Source organism: Macaca fascicularis, chromosome 15 (assembly GCF_037993035.2).
Source record: "Macaca fascicularis isolate 582-1 chromosome 15, T2T-MFA8v1.1".
NCBI lineage: Eukaryota > Metazoa > Chordata > Mammalia > Primates > Cercopithecidae > Macaca > Macaca fascicularis.
Genome location: NC_088389.1, coordinates 48,951,970 through 48,968,388, shown reverse-complemented (window position 1 = coordinate 48,968,388; position 16,419 = coordinate 48,951,970). Strand labels below are relative to the sequence as shown.

The 16,419-nt window shown below is 44.2% G+C and overlaps 1 protein-coding gene across 6 annotated transcripts in view; it reads right to left on the bottom strand.

The window, feature by feature from the left end:
* The window catches only part of FRRS1L (ferric chelate reductase 1 like), a 31,870-nt gene extending 19,276 nt beyond the window's left edge, over window positions 1–12,594 (bottom strand). For 2 of the 6 annotated variants that reach the window (XM_045373594.3, XM_065530249.2), the window contains exon 1: window positions 11,868–12,520. In XM_045373594.3, the coding sequence (XP_045229529.2) occupies window positions 11,868–12,505 (638 nt within the window). In that variant the 5' untranslated portion in view covers window positions 12,506–12,520. Of the gene's footprint in view, window positions 1–11,867 lie in introns of all 6 variants that reach the window. The other 4 variants (XM_065530250.2, XM_045373595.3, XM_015436683.4 and 1 more) reach the window with 4 other exon arrangements.
* Window positions 12,595–16,419: the final 3,825 nt, after the last annotated feature.

Genomic DNA, 16,419 nt, shown 5'->3' with positions numbered 1-16,419 from the left:
AAATACAAAAAAAAAAAAAAAAAAAAAAAAAAAAAAAGCCAGGTATAGTGGTACACACCTGTAGTTCCAGCTACTTGGGAGGCTGAGGAAGAATTGCTTGAATCTGGGAGGTGGAGGTTGCAGTGAGCTGAGATTGCACCACTGTATTCCAGCCTGGGCGACAGAGCAAGACTCCATCTCAACAACAACAACAAAAAAATGTCCAGGATGACAAATATTGAAACAGCAAGATTAGTGGTTGCCTCGAGCTGGGGTAGGGAGGAGGGGAACGAGGGACTGCAGAGTGATAGCTAAAGGGTATAGGGTTTCTTTTGGGGATGATGCAAATGTTCTAAAATTGATTGTGGTGACAAATGCACAACCCTGCGAATATACTAAAAAGTGCTGCATTGTACATTGTAAATGGGTGAATTGTGTGGTATGTGAGTTATATTTCAATAAAACTGTTGCAGAAAAAAAAGAAAAGAAAAGAAAACAATGGATGTCTTGCATCCCATTCCCTCCCTTCACATACCCAGTTCTGACTCAAGTGTCATGTACATGATTGATGGAATCAAAATCGTATCCAGAACTCAGGATTCCAGGTAATACTCTAGCCTCTGCATCAGGGGCTGGAACACTAGAGAGTCTGGGGTAGATGCAGAGAGAGTTCATCTATCTTACTCGTCAAATTTCTCCTTTTTAATTTCATATGTAGTTTATGTGTATTTTCACCCTTTCCCTTGATTAGTCATGCCAGAAATTTGTGTATCTTTATTTTTATTTTTTTTTTTGAGACGGAGTCTCGCTCTGTCGCCCAGGCTGGAGTGCAGTGGCCGGATCTCAGCTCACTGCAAGCTCCGCCTCCCGGGTTCACGCCATTCTCCTGCCTCAGCCTCCCGAGTAGCTGGGACTACAGGCGCCCGCCACCGCGCCTGGCTAGTTTTTTGTATTTTTTAGTAGAGACGGGGTTTCACCGTGTTAGCCAGGATGGTCTCGATCTCCTGACCTCGTGATCCGCCCGTCTCGGCCTCCCAAAGTGCTGGGATTACAGGCGTGAGCCACCGCGCCCGGCCCTAGAAATTTGTGTATCTTATGAGAGTTTTCAAACAGTCCACATTCAGTTGGGGTCATCACTCTCATTTTCACATGTGTTTTCCATTTCATTTATTCCCACCCAGATCTGTTATTTCCTTCCTTTTCGTTTCCATTTTGAATTAAATGCTTAGCTTACTTTTTTGTTGTTGTTTGTTTTGAGACGGAGTCTCACTCTGTTACCCAGGCTGGAGTGCAGCAGCGTGATCTCGGCTCACTACAACCTTTGCCTCCCAGGTTCAAGCGATTCTCCTGCCTCAGCCTCCTGAGTAGCTGAGAATACAGGCACCCACCACCATGCCTGGCTAATTTTTTTGTGTTTTAGTGGAGACAGGGTTTCACGGTGTTAGCCAGGATGGTCTCGATCTCCTGACCGCGTGATCCACCCGCCTAGGCCTCCCAAAGTGCTGGGATTACAGGTGTGAGCCACTGCACCCAACCTTTTATTATTATTATTAATTAATTATTATTATTATTATTTTTTGAGACAGGGTCTTGCTCTGTCACCCAGGCTGGAGTGCACTGGCGCAATGACGGCTCACTGCAATATCCGCCTCCTGGGCTCAGGTGATCCTCCTACCTCACCCTTCCAAGTTGCTGGGACCACAGGCATGAGCCACCACACCCAGCTAATTTTTTAAATTTTTTGTAGAGACAGGGTTTTGCCATGTTGCTCAGGCTGGTCTCAAACTCTCGGGCTCAAGCGATCCGCCCCTCTCAGCCTTCCAAAGTGCTGAGATTACAGTTGTAAGTCACCACACCAAGCCTCTAATCTTTCTTATTTTCTGATAAATGTATTCAAAACTATAAATTTCCCTCTAAGCTCTCTTTTAGATTCACACCAGATATTTTGACATGCCATGCTTAGATGGTCATTATATGCATATATCTTTTCTTTATGATTTTCTCCTTAACATATAGGTTAATATTGTTGTTTTTACCTACAGACATAGGTGATTTTTCCCCTTATACTTTTGTTAATTTCAAATTTTACGGCATTGGAATCAGAAGACATCTGTATGATGTAAACTGTAATTTGTTGATTTTCTTATATTCTGGTATATGGCTGATTTTAGTGGATTTATGTGCTCAAAAAGAGTATGATTTTGTATTTGTGGATTTTACATATCTATTTAATTGAACTTATCATTCATATAATTGAAATTATATGATATATATCTATATATCTATTATATGATATATATCTATATCTTTTATTTTTATTTTTTGGAGACAGGGCCTCACTGTGTCACCCAGGCTAGAGTGCAGTGGCACAGTCATGGCTCATTGCAGCCTCAAATTCCTGGACTCAAGCCATCCTCTTGCCTCAGCACCCCAAGCAGCTGGGCCATAGGCAGGTGCCACCATGCCTGGCTAATTTTTTTTATTTTGTATAGAGAATATGTTGTCCAGGCTGGTCTCAAACTCCTAGTCTCAAAGCTATCCTCCCGCCTTGGTCTCCCTATATCTTTCATTTTAAAACTTTGTTTGATTTTTCAATACCAAGGGTGGTATGTCCAATTACAAATGTCGGTTTATATTTTGCTCTACACTATTTCCATCAGTTATTGCTTTTATTTGGACACGATACTGTTACAGGTAAACATCCCTGATTGGTTTCTTCTATCGGCATATGACATAATTTGCTCCTTATGTTTTATCTTCTATATTTTGTCCGATGTTACTGTCATCTTGGTTTTCTTATGGTTCATCTTTGCCTAAAATATCATTTTCCATTCCTTCAGAAATATTTTGTATAGTATTTATGCATTTATGTATGTGATCAAAACTCTTCTGTAATGTTCCTTTCTCATTGTGTACTTGTCTGGTTTTGCTAATAAGGTTATGTTATCCTCATAAAACAAGCTGGAAACTATTCCTTCTTTGAGTGTCCCTTGAAATAATGTGTTTAAGATTAGCATCAGCTGTCACTTGAGTGTCTGGTAGAACTGAGCCTGGAGTTTTCTTGGTTGGAAGATGTTTTTAACTGATTCAATTTCTTTGATGGGTAAAAAATTATTTGGCTTTTCTAATTTTTCTTGAGTCAGTTTTTGGTAAGTTGCATTTTTTTCTAGGAATTTGTCCATTTAAATTTTCAAGTGTATTGGCATAAAGCTGTTCGCTGTATTTCTTATTAGCTTATCTGCTTTCACTTTTAGCGAGCTATAATTCACATACCGTAAAATTCACCTTTTTCAAGTATACAGATCGGTGTTTTTTAATGTATTCATAAGGTTATGCAACCATCACCACTATCTAATTCACAAACGCTTCCATGATTCCAAGAAGAATCCCTGTACCTGTTAGCAGTCACTCCCAATTCCCCCTCCTCTCAGTTCCTGGCAACCATGAATCTACTTTCTACCTCTATGGATTTGCTTATTCTGGACATTTTATATCAATGGAATCATACAGCATGTGGCCTTTTGTGTCTGGCTTCCTTCACTTAGCATAATATTTTCAAGGTTCATGGCAGCATGTATCAGAACTTCATTCCTTTTTCTGGCTAAATAATATTCCATTGTATGGATCAACCACATACATGTGTACATCCATTCATCAGTTTGATAGGCATTTGGGTTGTTTCCATTTTTTGGCTATTATGAATAGTGCTGCTATGGACAAGTTTTTGTGTGAACATATGTTTCCAGTTCCCTTGGAGTAGAACTGCTGCATCATATGGTAATTCTGTGTTTAACTTTTTGAGAAACTGCCAACCTATTTTCCAAAGTAGCTGCACCATTTCACATCCTTACCAACAATGTATGAGAGGTCCAATTTCTTCACATCCTTGCCAGGACTTGTTATTTTCCTTTAAAAAAAAATCACCATCCTAGTGGGTGTGAAGTGGTATCTCATTATGATTTGGATTTGCATTTCCTTAACAGTCAATGATGTTGGGCATCTTTTCATGCGCTTGTTGGCAATTTGTATGTCTTCTTTGGAAAAATGTCTTTTTAAAGCTTTTTTCTATTTTTAAATTGGATTATCCTTTTATTAAGTTGTAATAATCACAATTAGCTTTTAAATCTCTGCTATGTCTGAGGTTCTCCCTTTGTCATTCTTATTTTTTTCTTGATTAATTTTGCCAGATGGTTAACTTTATATGTCAATTTGGCTGGCCAAAGTGCCCAGATATGTGGTTTAAAGAACCTGAATATTTCTTTAAGGGTGTTTTAGGAGTGGATGAACATTTAAGTGGGTGGGCCAGGTGCGATGGCTCATGCCTATAATCCCAGCACTTTGGCCAAGGCGGGTGGATCACGAGGTCAGGGGTTCAAGACCAGCCTGACCAACATGGTGAAACCCTGTCTCTACTAAAAATACAAAAATTAGCCAGGTGTGGTGGGACCCACCTGTAATCCCAGCTACTCAGGAAGCTGAGGCAGGAGAATCGCTTGAACCCAAGAGGAGTAGGTTGCAGTGAGCCAAGATCGCACCATTGTACTCCAGCCTGGGTGACAGAGCGAGACTCCGCCTCAACAACAACAACAACCAAAAAAAAAAATTTAAGTAGGTGGACTCTGAGCAAAGTAGATTGCCCTCCATAACACAAGTTGGCCTCATCCAATCAGTCAAAGACCTGAAGAGAACAAAAAGAGTGACCTCCACCAAGCAATGTAGCAGCAGATGGCCTCCGGACTTGACTTGCAAACATCAGCTCATCTCTGGGTCTCCAGCCTGCCAACCAATCTTGCAGATTGTGGAACCTGGTAGCCTCCATAATCATGTGAACCAATTCCTTAACATAAATCTGTCTACATAGATACATATCCTATTGGTTTTGTTTCTCTGGAAAACCCTGATTATACACTTATCTGTCTTATTAAGTTTTCAAAGAACCACTTTTGGCTTTGTGGATCCCCTTTACTGAATATTTGGTTTCTATTTCATTAATCCTGCTATATCTTTATTATTTCGTTATTTGTTTCCTTCTACTATCTTCAGATTTATTCCCTTCTTTCTCTCACTTCACAGTTTTCGGTCTTTCTTCTTTTCTTCTATCAGTTTAAATCCAACAGCCAACTGCCTCCAGGGGTTTCTCCCTGGATATTCCACAAGCAAATCAATTCCAGATGAGTTCCTCCACCTCCCAAAAGCTCTTGCTCCTATGTTTCTTATCTTAGTGGATAATCCCACTAGCCACCTACAGTCTCGCAATCCTGAAGCCTCAGTCCTAAGTTTCTCCCTTTCCCCAACCTGGCACATTTACTCAGTCATCACTTCCTGTTATTCCTTTTATTTATTTTGAGACAGGGTCTCACTCTCTCACCCAGACTGGAGTACAGTGGTGTGAACATGGCTCACGGTAGCCTCAACCTCCTGGGCTCAAGTGATCCTCCTGCCTCAGCCTCCCATGTAGCTGGGACCACAGGTGTGTGCCACCATGTCCAGTTAACTTTTTTATCTTTTTGTAGAGATGGGGTATCTCTTTGTTGCCCAAGGCTGATCGCAAACTCTGAGGCTCCTCTCGAAGTGTTGGGATTACAGGCATGGACCACTGCACTTGACCACTTCTTTTTATTCCTACCTCAGAAACCAGAGCCTGACTTTTGTCTGTAGCTCTACCTCTTATCTGGTTCTCTGGCTTCTCTCTCACTCCTTCCACCCTGCCGCCATCTTTTTGAAAAAGAAATCTTTTTTTTTTTTTTTTTTTTTGAGACAGTCTTGCTCTGTCGCCCAGGCTGGAGTGCCATGGCACGATCTTGGCTCATCACAACCTCTGCCTCCCAGGTTCAAGTGATTCTCCTGGCTCAGCCTCCTGAGTAGCTGGGATTACAGGCACCTGCCATCATGCCCAGCTAATTTTTGTATTTTTATAGATACAGGTTTCACCATGTTGGCCAGGTTGGTCTTGAACTCCTGACCTCAGGTGATCCACCTGCCTCGGCTTTCCAAAGTGCTGGAATTACAGGCCACCTCACCCGGCCTGAAGCAGAAATCTAATGCTGTCATCCCACTGCTCCTCATAGTACTCCTCAACATTCCATCTCCCCTACACCTACCTGTCCTCCTTAGTCTTGAGACATATGTGTTGAACCACCCAGACACAGCCAGCTTTTCCCTCTTCCCTTCGCTCTGTCCATTCCCCCATTTTTCATCACTTAAATTGTTTTGGCTTGTTCCTTTCTCTCCATTTTCCATTTTGATGCTATTTTTTTCCCTCTAAAATAAAAACCTGAATGAGACTAAATAATATTGGCTTGGGGCTTTTCTAAAAAAGGGTGTATCAATTCTTCTCCTTCCATTTCTTTCCTTCTTCTGACATGGACTCTATAAGCTCTTTCAGTAACTTCTGTTTTGGAGAACAATTTGAGCCATTTTTTTTTCTCTCCCTCCTTTCCTCTCTATTATTTTATACTCCCTTCATTTATTCCTGAACCATGAGAGGTACTTATTTTCTTGGTTGATTTTTTAGGTTTTTAATCTGGCTTTGTGGTTTCCATTCTTGTCTAATTCAAGAAACTATCTTTTCCTTTTTTGCAATCCCTTGAGCCTGTTTTGCCATACTCTACTGAGTGGTTAATGGCTTCTGGTTTGCTATTTATTGCTTCTAATTAACTGCTTGGCTCACAGCCTTTAGGTATTAATTTAGTACTCGATTCCTTGAAGTTTAAGTTTTAATTGTCTGGCCACACCATTCAGTTTCATCCGAGAACTATTGCATCAGCCTCTTTCTGGATGGCCTCAATTTTTGTTCCTTCTCTTTTCAGGGTCGTATTATGAAGTAAAAATATCAAGGGGTTTTATAAGGTGTAAAGTTCCACACAGAAGTGAATTCAGTCTTCATGGTGGCACTCCACTGCTTAGGAAACTGTAGGCCCTAACTGTCTACCATATCAGTTCCGAACCCACCCTCTCAAGTTCACTCACAAAAATACCTAATTCTAGACTGGACGTGGTGGCTCACGCATGTAATCCCAGCACTTTGGGAGGCCAAGGCAGGCAGATCTCTTGAGGTCAGGAGTTCAAGATCAGCCTGGCCAACATGGTGAAAGCCTGTCTCTATTAAAAATACAAAAATTAGCCAGGTGTGATGGCACATGCCTGTAATCCCAGCTACCTGGGAGGCTAAGGGACGAGCATCATTTGAACCCAGGAGGTGGAGGTTGCAGTGAGCTGGGATCGCACTACTGCACTCCAGCCTGGACAACAGAGTGAGATTCTGTCTCAAAAACAAAAACAAAAAACCAATTCTACCTGTCCAATCCATGTCCTAGTGCAAGTCAACAGGGACCCTCCATTCCAGGTGGACAGGACACCTTAAACCACCTTGTCCATTAAGTCTATCAACAAATCCACAGAGTTCTCTCTACTTTCTAGCTGTGTGACTTTAGCCAAAATATTCAAACTTTCTGTGGGTCAGTTTCTTTATCTCTACAGTAGCAATAATAGTAGTATTTAATTCACAGTGTTGCTGTAAGGATTAAAATTAATATGGACAAAGTATCTTAAAGTGGTGCCTGCTGCATAGTAATCACATATTAAAAGTTGCTCCAATTGGTATTATGATCAGGCTAGATTCATGAAGGATACAAAGATAAATTAGATGTAAATTGTTACCCTTAATGAACTTCCAGATTAGTAGAGTGGTAAGTAATATAACCACATACTGTCCATGGTAGATGGGGGAAGGATATAGGGAGACGATGAAACGTCTGCCCTTTGCCCCATGTTCTGTCATTTCTACCTCTCTAGCTCTTTCCCAAGAAAAACTGTGATCAGAACTCAATGGTCAGAAAATCCTTGATTGAGCCACATTTTACAAGTAGTCAGATGACTATGCCTTAAAGATAAGTGACCACAAATGATGTTCTGTCTTTTCCTTCTTAGGCAGGGTATGGCTCCAAGGGTCAGGCAGTTAACATCATCCATGTAGCTGGCTGGGTTAAGACTCAGGGTCTGCTTCTCAAACCTGGCCATCTTAGCAGCAGGGAGAAGCAAGCTTCATTTGTGACTTAACCCTTAGCCAACATCCAACTCAGTCTTGTTTGTTTGTTTTTCCCCAAAGAACCCTCAGAAATGAGCATTTGCCCATAATCAAATGGTAATCTGTTCCACATTCTATCACTGCTCTGAATATGTAGATTCCGGGTTAAGAACCTCAAGGGAACGAAGTATGAGTGGTAGGATTCAAGCACTAAGACCGTACCTGAACTCCTGACCATAGAGAGCAAAGAGGGTCATGGCAGACTGTGTGCTGTGGAAGCATATCTTTGCCTAGTGGGAGGAGAAAATCAGGGAAGGCTTCCTGAAAGAGGTGGCATTTGAGCTGAGACTGTAAGGATGAGTAGTATACGCTTAGACAGTGGGACCCTCAAAGAATTCTGAACACTAGCACAGTTAAACCAAAACACAACTTAAATTTTTAAAAATGACCACATTAGGGGGTGATCTTTTTTTGAGACAGCAAATTAGCCAGCATCCCGCCTCTGGATTTGAGGGCCTTGGGCAATCTGGATACTGGGGAAATAGTCTCTAGGTAGGGTAGGTAATGATCAGTAAGCTCTGTCTCAGTTTCAGTGGAATTTCCATTCCCACCTCCATTACTCAAATTCCTTTTTTCTGATTTTTGTACTCAGTTTCATGGCTATTTGAGACATAAGAAGGGGGTACCCTGCACAGAGGGAACAAGTAGCCCAGTCACTAGAAATGGACAACCTCAAGTGTATTGATAGAATAAGTCAAAGGCATTCCTTGCACTTCTTCACTTGCCACATCCTCCAAGGTCAGTCAGGTTCCCTCCTTCCTTCTCCACTGAATCTATCCTAGGAGAGTTCCACCTATAACCTCTCATCTCCTGAATCCATCGATAATTTTGAGTCTTCATGCTATCAGGCCTCTCCTTGGTAGGAAACAGGCTCTTTTCCTTTGCCTTCTGGGACACCCCTCTCTCCTGGTTCTTCTTCCCTCTCTCTGACAACCCCTCCTCAGCCCCCGCTTTTAAGGCAATGTCACTGTTTATTTCTAGGCATCTTGGGAAAGTCTCTATTCAGGACCCACAGGGCTGAAGCCCAGGCCCAGGGTAATCTAGCAGAGGCACTGCCTCTGATAGGCCCACACCACTTACATCCCAACTAGCACCCACCAGATGGTGGTAGAATATGTATGCAAAGAGGAAGTGAAACTGTCAGAGAGAAGAGGGTAGGAGAAGAACGGAGAGTAAAAGCTCAGGGTGAGGGAAGCGGAGATATGGTTATAAAAGGAAGTTGAGTCAGGGAGGAAATTTCAGATAAAGCAGTTGAATATTCATTCGGGGAACAGGTTGAATTTTTTTTTTTTTTTTTTTTTTTGAGACTGAGTCTCACTCTGTTGCCCAGGCTGGAGTCCAATGACACAATCTCAGCTCACTGCAACCTCCCCACCTCCTGGGTTCAAGTGATTTTCCTGCCTCAGCCTCCTGAGTAGCTGGAATTACAGGCATGCACCACCACGCCCGCCTGATTTTGTATTTTTAGTAGAGACGGGGTTTCACCATGTTGGCCAGGCTGGTCTCAAACTCCTGACCTCCTGATCCACCCACCTCAGCCTCCCAAAGTGCTGGGATTACAGGTGTGAACCACCGCGCCTGGCCTCATCACAGACTTTTGAGTGCAATGCCAACAGGTTAGAAGCAGGCTTCAGGAGGGTTAAACCAGTTTTATGTGCAGAATGGTGGGAGGGAGAAGCAGACACACTAGGGACTGGTACACACGTAGCAAAGCCCTGCTGCCTGCTGTGCAGTCACCTCATCTAAATGCCTTCCCTCTTCTGTGTCACTGAAGTCTTTCCTACTTCATAGCTTGACTCTATAAAGCTGTCCTTGATGGCTGTGGCCCACCTGATGTCCATGTTCATAAAACTTTCTGGACCATACAATGAACATATCATTCTCTCTGTAGAGAGACTCAAAGGACGTACAGAATCTGACCCTACCCTTCATTTGTTAGATGCATGAACCCAATCAGAATAGAAGCTCTCGCATACCACATTTCAGTCACCTGGCAGCACTAGGTTGTGTACAATGTAAAGATACACTAGATGCTTTCAGAAACAGATGGGCTTTGGGATATTTATTCTTTTCCAGAGTGACAGATTCTGCCACATGTCTCTCCAGCTAGAAGACTACATTTCTTAGCCTTCCTTGAAGCTAGGTCATTGTAACTATGTTTTTGCCAAAGGAATGTGAACAGCAGTAATGTGGGCAGCCAGCCTAAAAGGTAACTACTTGCTCTGAACTTCTTTTTTTCTTTCTCTCAATCTTGAACAAGGACATGCAAGCAACCTGGCTTCTACTGTACAGATGAGGACAAAGCCTCAGGGGGATGGTAGAGCAACAAGATGGAAAGAACCCGGGTCCCAGAATGACCTTGTGGAACAGAGTCCTCCCACCAGCCCCAGACCAACCAGACTTTTATCAGAGAGAAAAATAAACTACCTTATTTAAACCACTATACGTAAAAATCTCTAATTCAGCAGTTAAGCCTCTAGTTAATACATTTCCCCAAATCCATTCTCTCCATCTTCTTTAATACAATAATTCTGATTTTTGAACTGGGCATATTATGTCTCAGCTAATAGGCTGTACTTTCCATCCTCCTTTGTACCTATGTGCAACCACATTATTAAGTTGTGGCCAAAGAAGTATAAAAATTGTTATATGAAACTTCTGAGTAATCCCCTTATAAAGTAGTCAGTGACCTTCTTCCTGCTTCATTTTTCCCACTGTCTGGAATGTGAATATAATGGCTGTAGCTCAAGCAGTTATTTTGAACCATGAAGTTACATGCTAAGAACTGTGAAGAACCAGAAGGGCAGGATCCAGAGGCCCTGGTGACCAAGGAGCCTCCACACCAGTTCTGGATTACCTATTTCTCAGTTTCTTTCCATAGAGAGAAACTTTTATCTTGTTGAAGCTATTAATGTTTGCTTGTTGTATGCAGCTGAACTTAATCCTAACAACAGAGACATCCACTAACAGATATGAGCTTCTGCGACTCAACACTTCACACCCCAGCTTGATTGTTGGATATCCTTCTTAGCAGAAGAAAAGGAAAATCACTACTTCCCAAAGTTGCTAAAGTAAGAGGCCAGTTTCCGTTCCTTCTGACCACCATCCGCTTGGCTTTTGTGCTCACTGAAGCAGCTCTACAGGGAGGCCCTTGGCTGACAAACTCCCAGTCCGTGGGCCCAGCAGGCCACAACAATGGTGGCTCACACTAGGGGACCATAACATATGTGGCATCATAAAAGAAGAGGGATGGGAGTGGGGAGGCTGATGTGACCCAGCTCTGATGGGTCAGTAAGCAAGAACAGAACGCTACGAGGTGGGCGCTGGTCACTGCAAATTTAGGTCAATACAGACAGGGAGGAAATAAGGCAACCTCTCTCTCTAGGTTGTGGTTTTTCTGCTTCCCCACAATTGCTCTGGCCAGATGGCGGCCTCCTCCCCTATAACCCAACCCCAGGCGGCAAAGGTGGAAGCCAGATCTAAGAACTGGGGGAGCTTAGACTCAGCACCCACCCCTATCCACAGTCTTGCAGAACTTGGGTGATCCCTCCCTCTCCCAGCCTCACTCTCCCCATCTGTAAAGCGGGCGGCAGGCATCGACAGCTCTTTGGGCCTTTCCTCCAAGCCGGCGAAGGTCTGGGCACTGCGCTCCCCATCCTGGCCTCGCCTCTGCCAGAGCTGCCTCCACGGACATCTTTTCCGACCCCCTCCCCCTCCCTCTCCCCTGCTCCTCGTTCCCCCATCCTCGGTCCCCCACCCCGGGTCTCCCCTCCCGCAACCCCTCGCCCTCCCGCAGCCTCACCCTCCTCCGACAGGTAGCGCAGGTCGTAGAACTCCCCCGCAAAGGTGCCGTAGGAGGAGTCGTGGCGCTGCACCGCCTCGTCGGCGCCCGTGTCCCCCCGCGCGCGGCCCCGGGGTCCCCGGCCCCCCGGGCCCGCACCGTCGTCGGCTGGGCTGGCTGCGCAGGCGGCGGGTCCCGTCAGCAACAGCAGGAGCAGCGGCGTCCAGACCCTCGGGTGCTGCCGGAGCGGCCGCGCCATCGCTGCGCACAGATCCCGCAGCCAGGCCGCTCGGGCCGCAGCTGGGGCGCCGCGGGCGCGGGCCGGGACTGAGCCGCCGCCGAGGCCACCAGCACGCGCCCGCGCAGCCGCGGAGCCTCCCGCACCCCCGCCTCCCTGTCTCGGTCTGCGCATCCTCGCTCCAGCCCCGCAGCCTCCCTCTTCCTCTTGGAACCCCCTCCTCCCCCCACCGGACTCTCCTTCCTAGCAGCTTCCCTTCTCCTGTCCTTCTTTCCATTCTCCCCATCTCCCCGACTTCCCTCCACTCCGGCAGATTTGGCCCTTCTACCCCCTTGCTACTCGGGAGTGTGGTCCGCGGACCGGCAGCATCAGCATCACCTGGAAGCTTGTTAGCCTCACTAAGGCCCCATTCCAGACCCATGAAGCTGGATGTTCATTTCACCAAAATTCCCAGGACATCCCAATGCAAGTTCAATTTATGAAACACTCCTCCAGAGAGTTTACCCTGGACACACCTGGTCAGGGCTGCCTCCTCAACCTTGTGCCGGCGCTTTTTGGCTTACATAAAGCACTTCCTAGACCTGTTATTTCTTGGATCATCACAGAAGGAACTTGAAATTCCAACACCCCCACTATAGAGCTAGGTAAACTGAGGTGTTTAGAGACAGAGAAAAAACTGGAACCCAGATCTCCAGACTGGATTCACCTGCTTCCTCTCCAGGCTCTTGCGGTGTGTAAACAACAGAGGCTGGTGCCAGTAGGTAACCTGTCTCTCTTCAAAACTAGGCTTCTGGTTTACTCTTATTTCCCTGCAGCAAGTACGCACAGGCCTTGGAAGGCCCATGTCTGAGGGCCATGCTGAATTGTTGATTTTTCTCAAATCCATTCCTGCTGCTTGCAATTCAGTTTTGGCTATTTACTCAGCCATCCATTGATTCACACCAAGCATTTGCTTTATGCCAGGTCCCAGGGTTTTCTTCTGATGATGGTTGTTGGGGTGATATATTCGAATTGCTAAGCTGTTTGCCATTAGAGACGGGGACACAATTCCTTTCATGCTGGTGTTGCAGAGCCAGCATTTTAACCTGCTTTTCCTATTATTTTATTTTATTGCATAAACAAAATAATTATGGAGGCAGAAAAGCATAGAGGTAGCAAATGCAGACCTAGAAGTCAGACTGCCTGATCTCTTATGATTAGTCATCGACGTGATGCAATGAAGATTAGGCAAGATCATAGAGGTAAGGATCAATAGAGTTCAGTGCTATAAGCGGCATGCACACTTGTACACAATATTATGAAATGTTAATATTGAAAAGGAAACTAGTGATCTTAACCCTTTATGGCCTGGTTGACTGAGAGATAAGGGTAGTGCTGTTGAAATAGGGGACACATGATGGGTGACTTAGAGGTCACGTATTTTCTATTAAGTATCAGCTAACAGTGGGCTGTCCAACTGGAGTTTAAACATGTTAATCCTGATGGCTGAATTGAGGTGTAATTCATGAAAACCTTGGGCTTCACTAGGTCCCCCAACATAGTAGTTGTCACAAAAAATAGATCAGATTTATTTGAAAACGGTAAGATGAACTATGATTACTTGAAAAAATCAAGAGACTTCTTCCCAAAAAGCATAGCTTGGCAATGCATAACATTCTAAAAAAGCTAATCCAACAGATTGAAAATCTGTTAAAGTGTAGTCCTTCAAAAAAAAACATTGAAATTTCTTTCTGTTCTTCTCTCTCTGTTCACCAGGGAAGGTATGGTCAATTTAAAATGGACCAAGGTTTAGCCAAAAAAAGAAAGCATTAGACTTTGATTTCAGTGTAGATTCTCTGGTTTGGGAATACAAGCTTTTACCTTTTACTTTTCTTTTTATTCCCTTCATTTCGGTTACTGAAATTAATAATGGTGCACAAATAGAAGGCAAATGAAAACCAGGCCATTCTTCTCCTCGTAAATTAATCTGATATAGGCCGGGCGCGGTGGCTCAAGCCTGTAATCCCAGCACTTTGGGAGGCCGAGGCGGGCGGATCACAAGGTCAGGAGATCGAGACCACAGTGAAACTCCGTCTCTACTAAAAATACAAAAAATTAGCCGGGCGCGGTGGCGGGCGCCTGTAGTCCTAGCTACTCAGGAGGCTGAGGCAGGAGAATGGTGTGAACCCAGGAGGCGGAGCTTGCAGTGAGCCGAGATCGCGCCACTGCACTCCAGCCTGGGCAACAGCGTGAGACTCCGTCTCAAAAAAAAAAAAAAAAAAAAAAAAAAAAAAAAAAAAAAAAAATTAATCTGATATAAAAACACGTGGGCAGCCGGGCATGGTGACTGATGCCTGTAATCCCAGCACTTTGGGAGACCAAGGCGGGCGGATCACAAGGTCAGAAGATTGAGACCATCCTGGCTAACTTGGCGAAACCCCGTCTCTACTAAAAATACAAAAAATTAGCCGGGCATGGTGGTGGGCGCCTGTAGTCCCAGCTACACGGGAGGCTGAGGCAGGAGAATGGCGTGAACCCGGAAGGTGGAGATTGCAGTGAGCTGAGACCCCCCCCAAAAACAAAAACAAAAACAAAAAAACCCGTGGGCTTTCTATATTGCTTTCATGGGGGAATTTTGGGGACAGTTTGCAACTACAGCCTAAAATGAAGTTTGCAGGTAATCTGTAGATTTCAGTTCTCTCTCTACTCATGTAGACTCACAGGGGGCCACAGATAGGCTTCAGGGGTGATATGAGGACCTTATGAAAGTGCTGGAATAATGCTGTGATGTATGGGTTTTTCTAGGGAGAAAACCCATAGTTTTTTTTTATGAATTATTTTTTCCATGTTCAAAGTTTTTTTTTTTTTTTTTTTATGTACTTTAAGTTCTGGGATACATGTGCAAAACGTACAGGTTTGTTATGTGTGCCATGGTGGTTTGCTGCACCTATCAACCCATCATCCAGGTTTTAAGCCCTGCATACATTAGGTATTTGTCCTAATGCTCTCCCCCCTTGCCTCCCACCCCACAACAGGCCTCGGTGTGTGATGTTCCCCTCCCTGTGTCCATGTGTTCTCACTGCTCAACTCCCACTTATGAGTGAGAACATGCGGTATTTGGGAAAACCTATAGCTTTTATGGATCATTCAAAGCCTTATGCTTTCTCAGTGCCTAGCAACCTATTCGGCCGCTTCCATTTCATGAGATTCTTTCCCATTAACTCAAATTGCTTTTGGGGATTTTCTTACTCTGTGTGTTTTCTGACAAGATTTACGCCCTGGAAAGACTGGAGGCAGACCTATTCCAACCCTAAGCACATGCTCCGCTCTTAGTTACATCCTAGGTTTGCAGAGACCCTCTGTTCCCCACCAATGTGACTCTACTGGACAGCTAAGAAATATTGTAGTTTCCTCGACTGTGCACATTTTCTGGGGAGGAACTTTGCCTGAACGTTCTGAGACCACTGGCTGCACAAGAGCTGGCCATTCAAACAAAAACTTAGAGATGAACCAGATTTAAATTCATTTTCATCTTAAAAAGAAAAACAGCACCTTTATTTTCTCTCCACCTCAAAGCCATTTCTCTGAAACAACCTTTTTTGTGATTAAAAACTCCCACAAATCAGTGCTGCATCTTGGTATCTGATGAGTAACTGATTTGCCCAGGCTTCTGACTGTTTAGTATATATAATTTTTTACTTTGGGTTTGTAAGAAATAAAAGCTGATTGTGGCAGTTCCTTAGAAAGTTAAACATGGAGTTTCCATATGACCCAGCAATTCCAAGAGAATTTAAAATAGATGTTCACGCAAAAACTTGTACACAAATGTTCATAACAATATTATTATTATTATTATTATTTTCTGAGATGGAGTTTCACTCTTGTTGCCCAGGCTGGAGTACAACGGCACAATCTTGGCTCACCACAACCTCTGCCTCCTGGGCTCAAGCGTTTCTCCTGCCTCAGCCTCCCTAGTGGCTGGCATTACAGGCATGTGCCACCACGCCTGGGTAATTTTGTATTTTTAGTAGAGATGGGCTTTTTCCATGTTGGTCAGGCTGGCCTCGAACTCCTGACCTCAGGTGATCTGCCCGCCTCGGCCTCCCAAAGTGCTGGGATTACAGGTGTGAACCACCGCGCCCAGCCTAACAATATTATTCATAATAGCCAAAAAGCAGAAGCAACCCAAATATCTATCAACTGATGCAACTGATGACTGGATAAGCCAAATACGGTATATCCATATAATAACACATTATTCAGCCATAAAAAAGAGTGCAGTTCTGATACATGCTACAACATGGATGAATCTTGAAGACACTATGTTAGTGAAAGAAGCCAATCACAAGACTATAC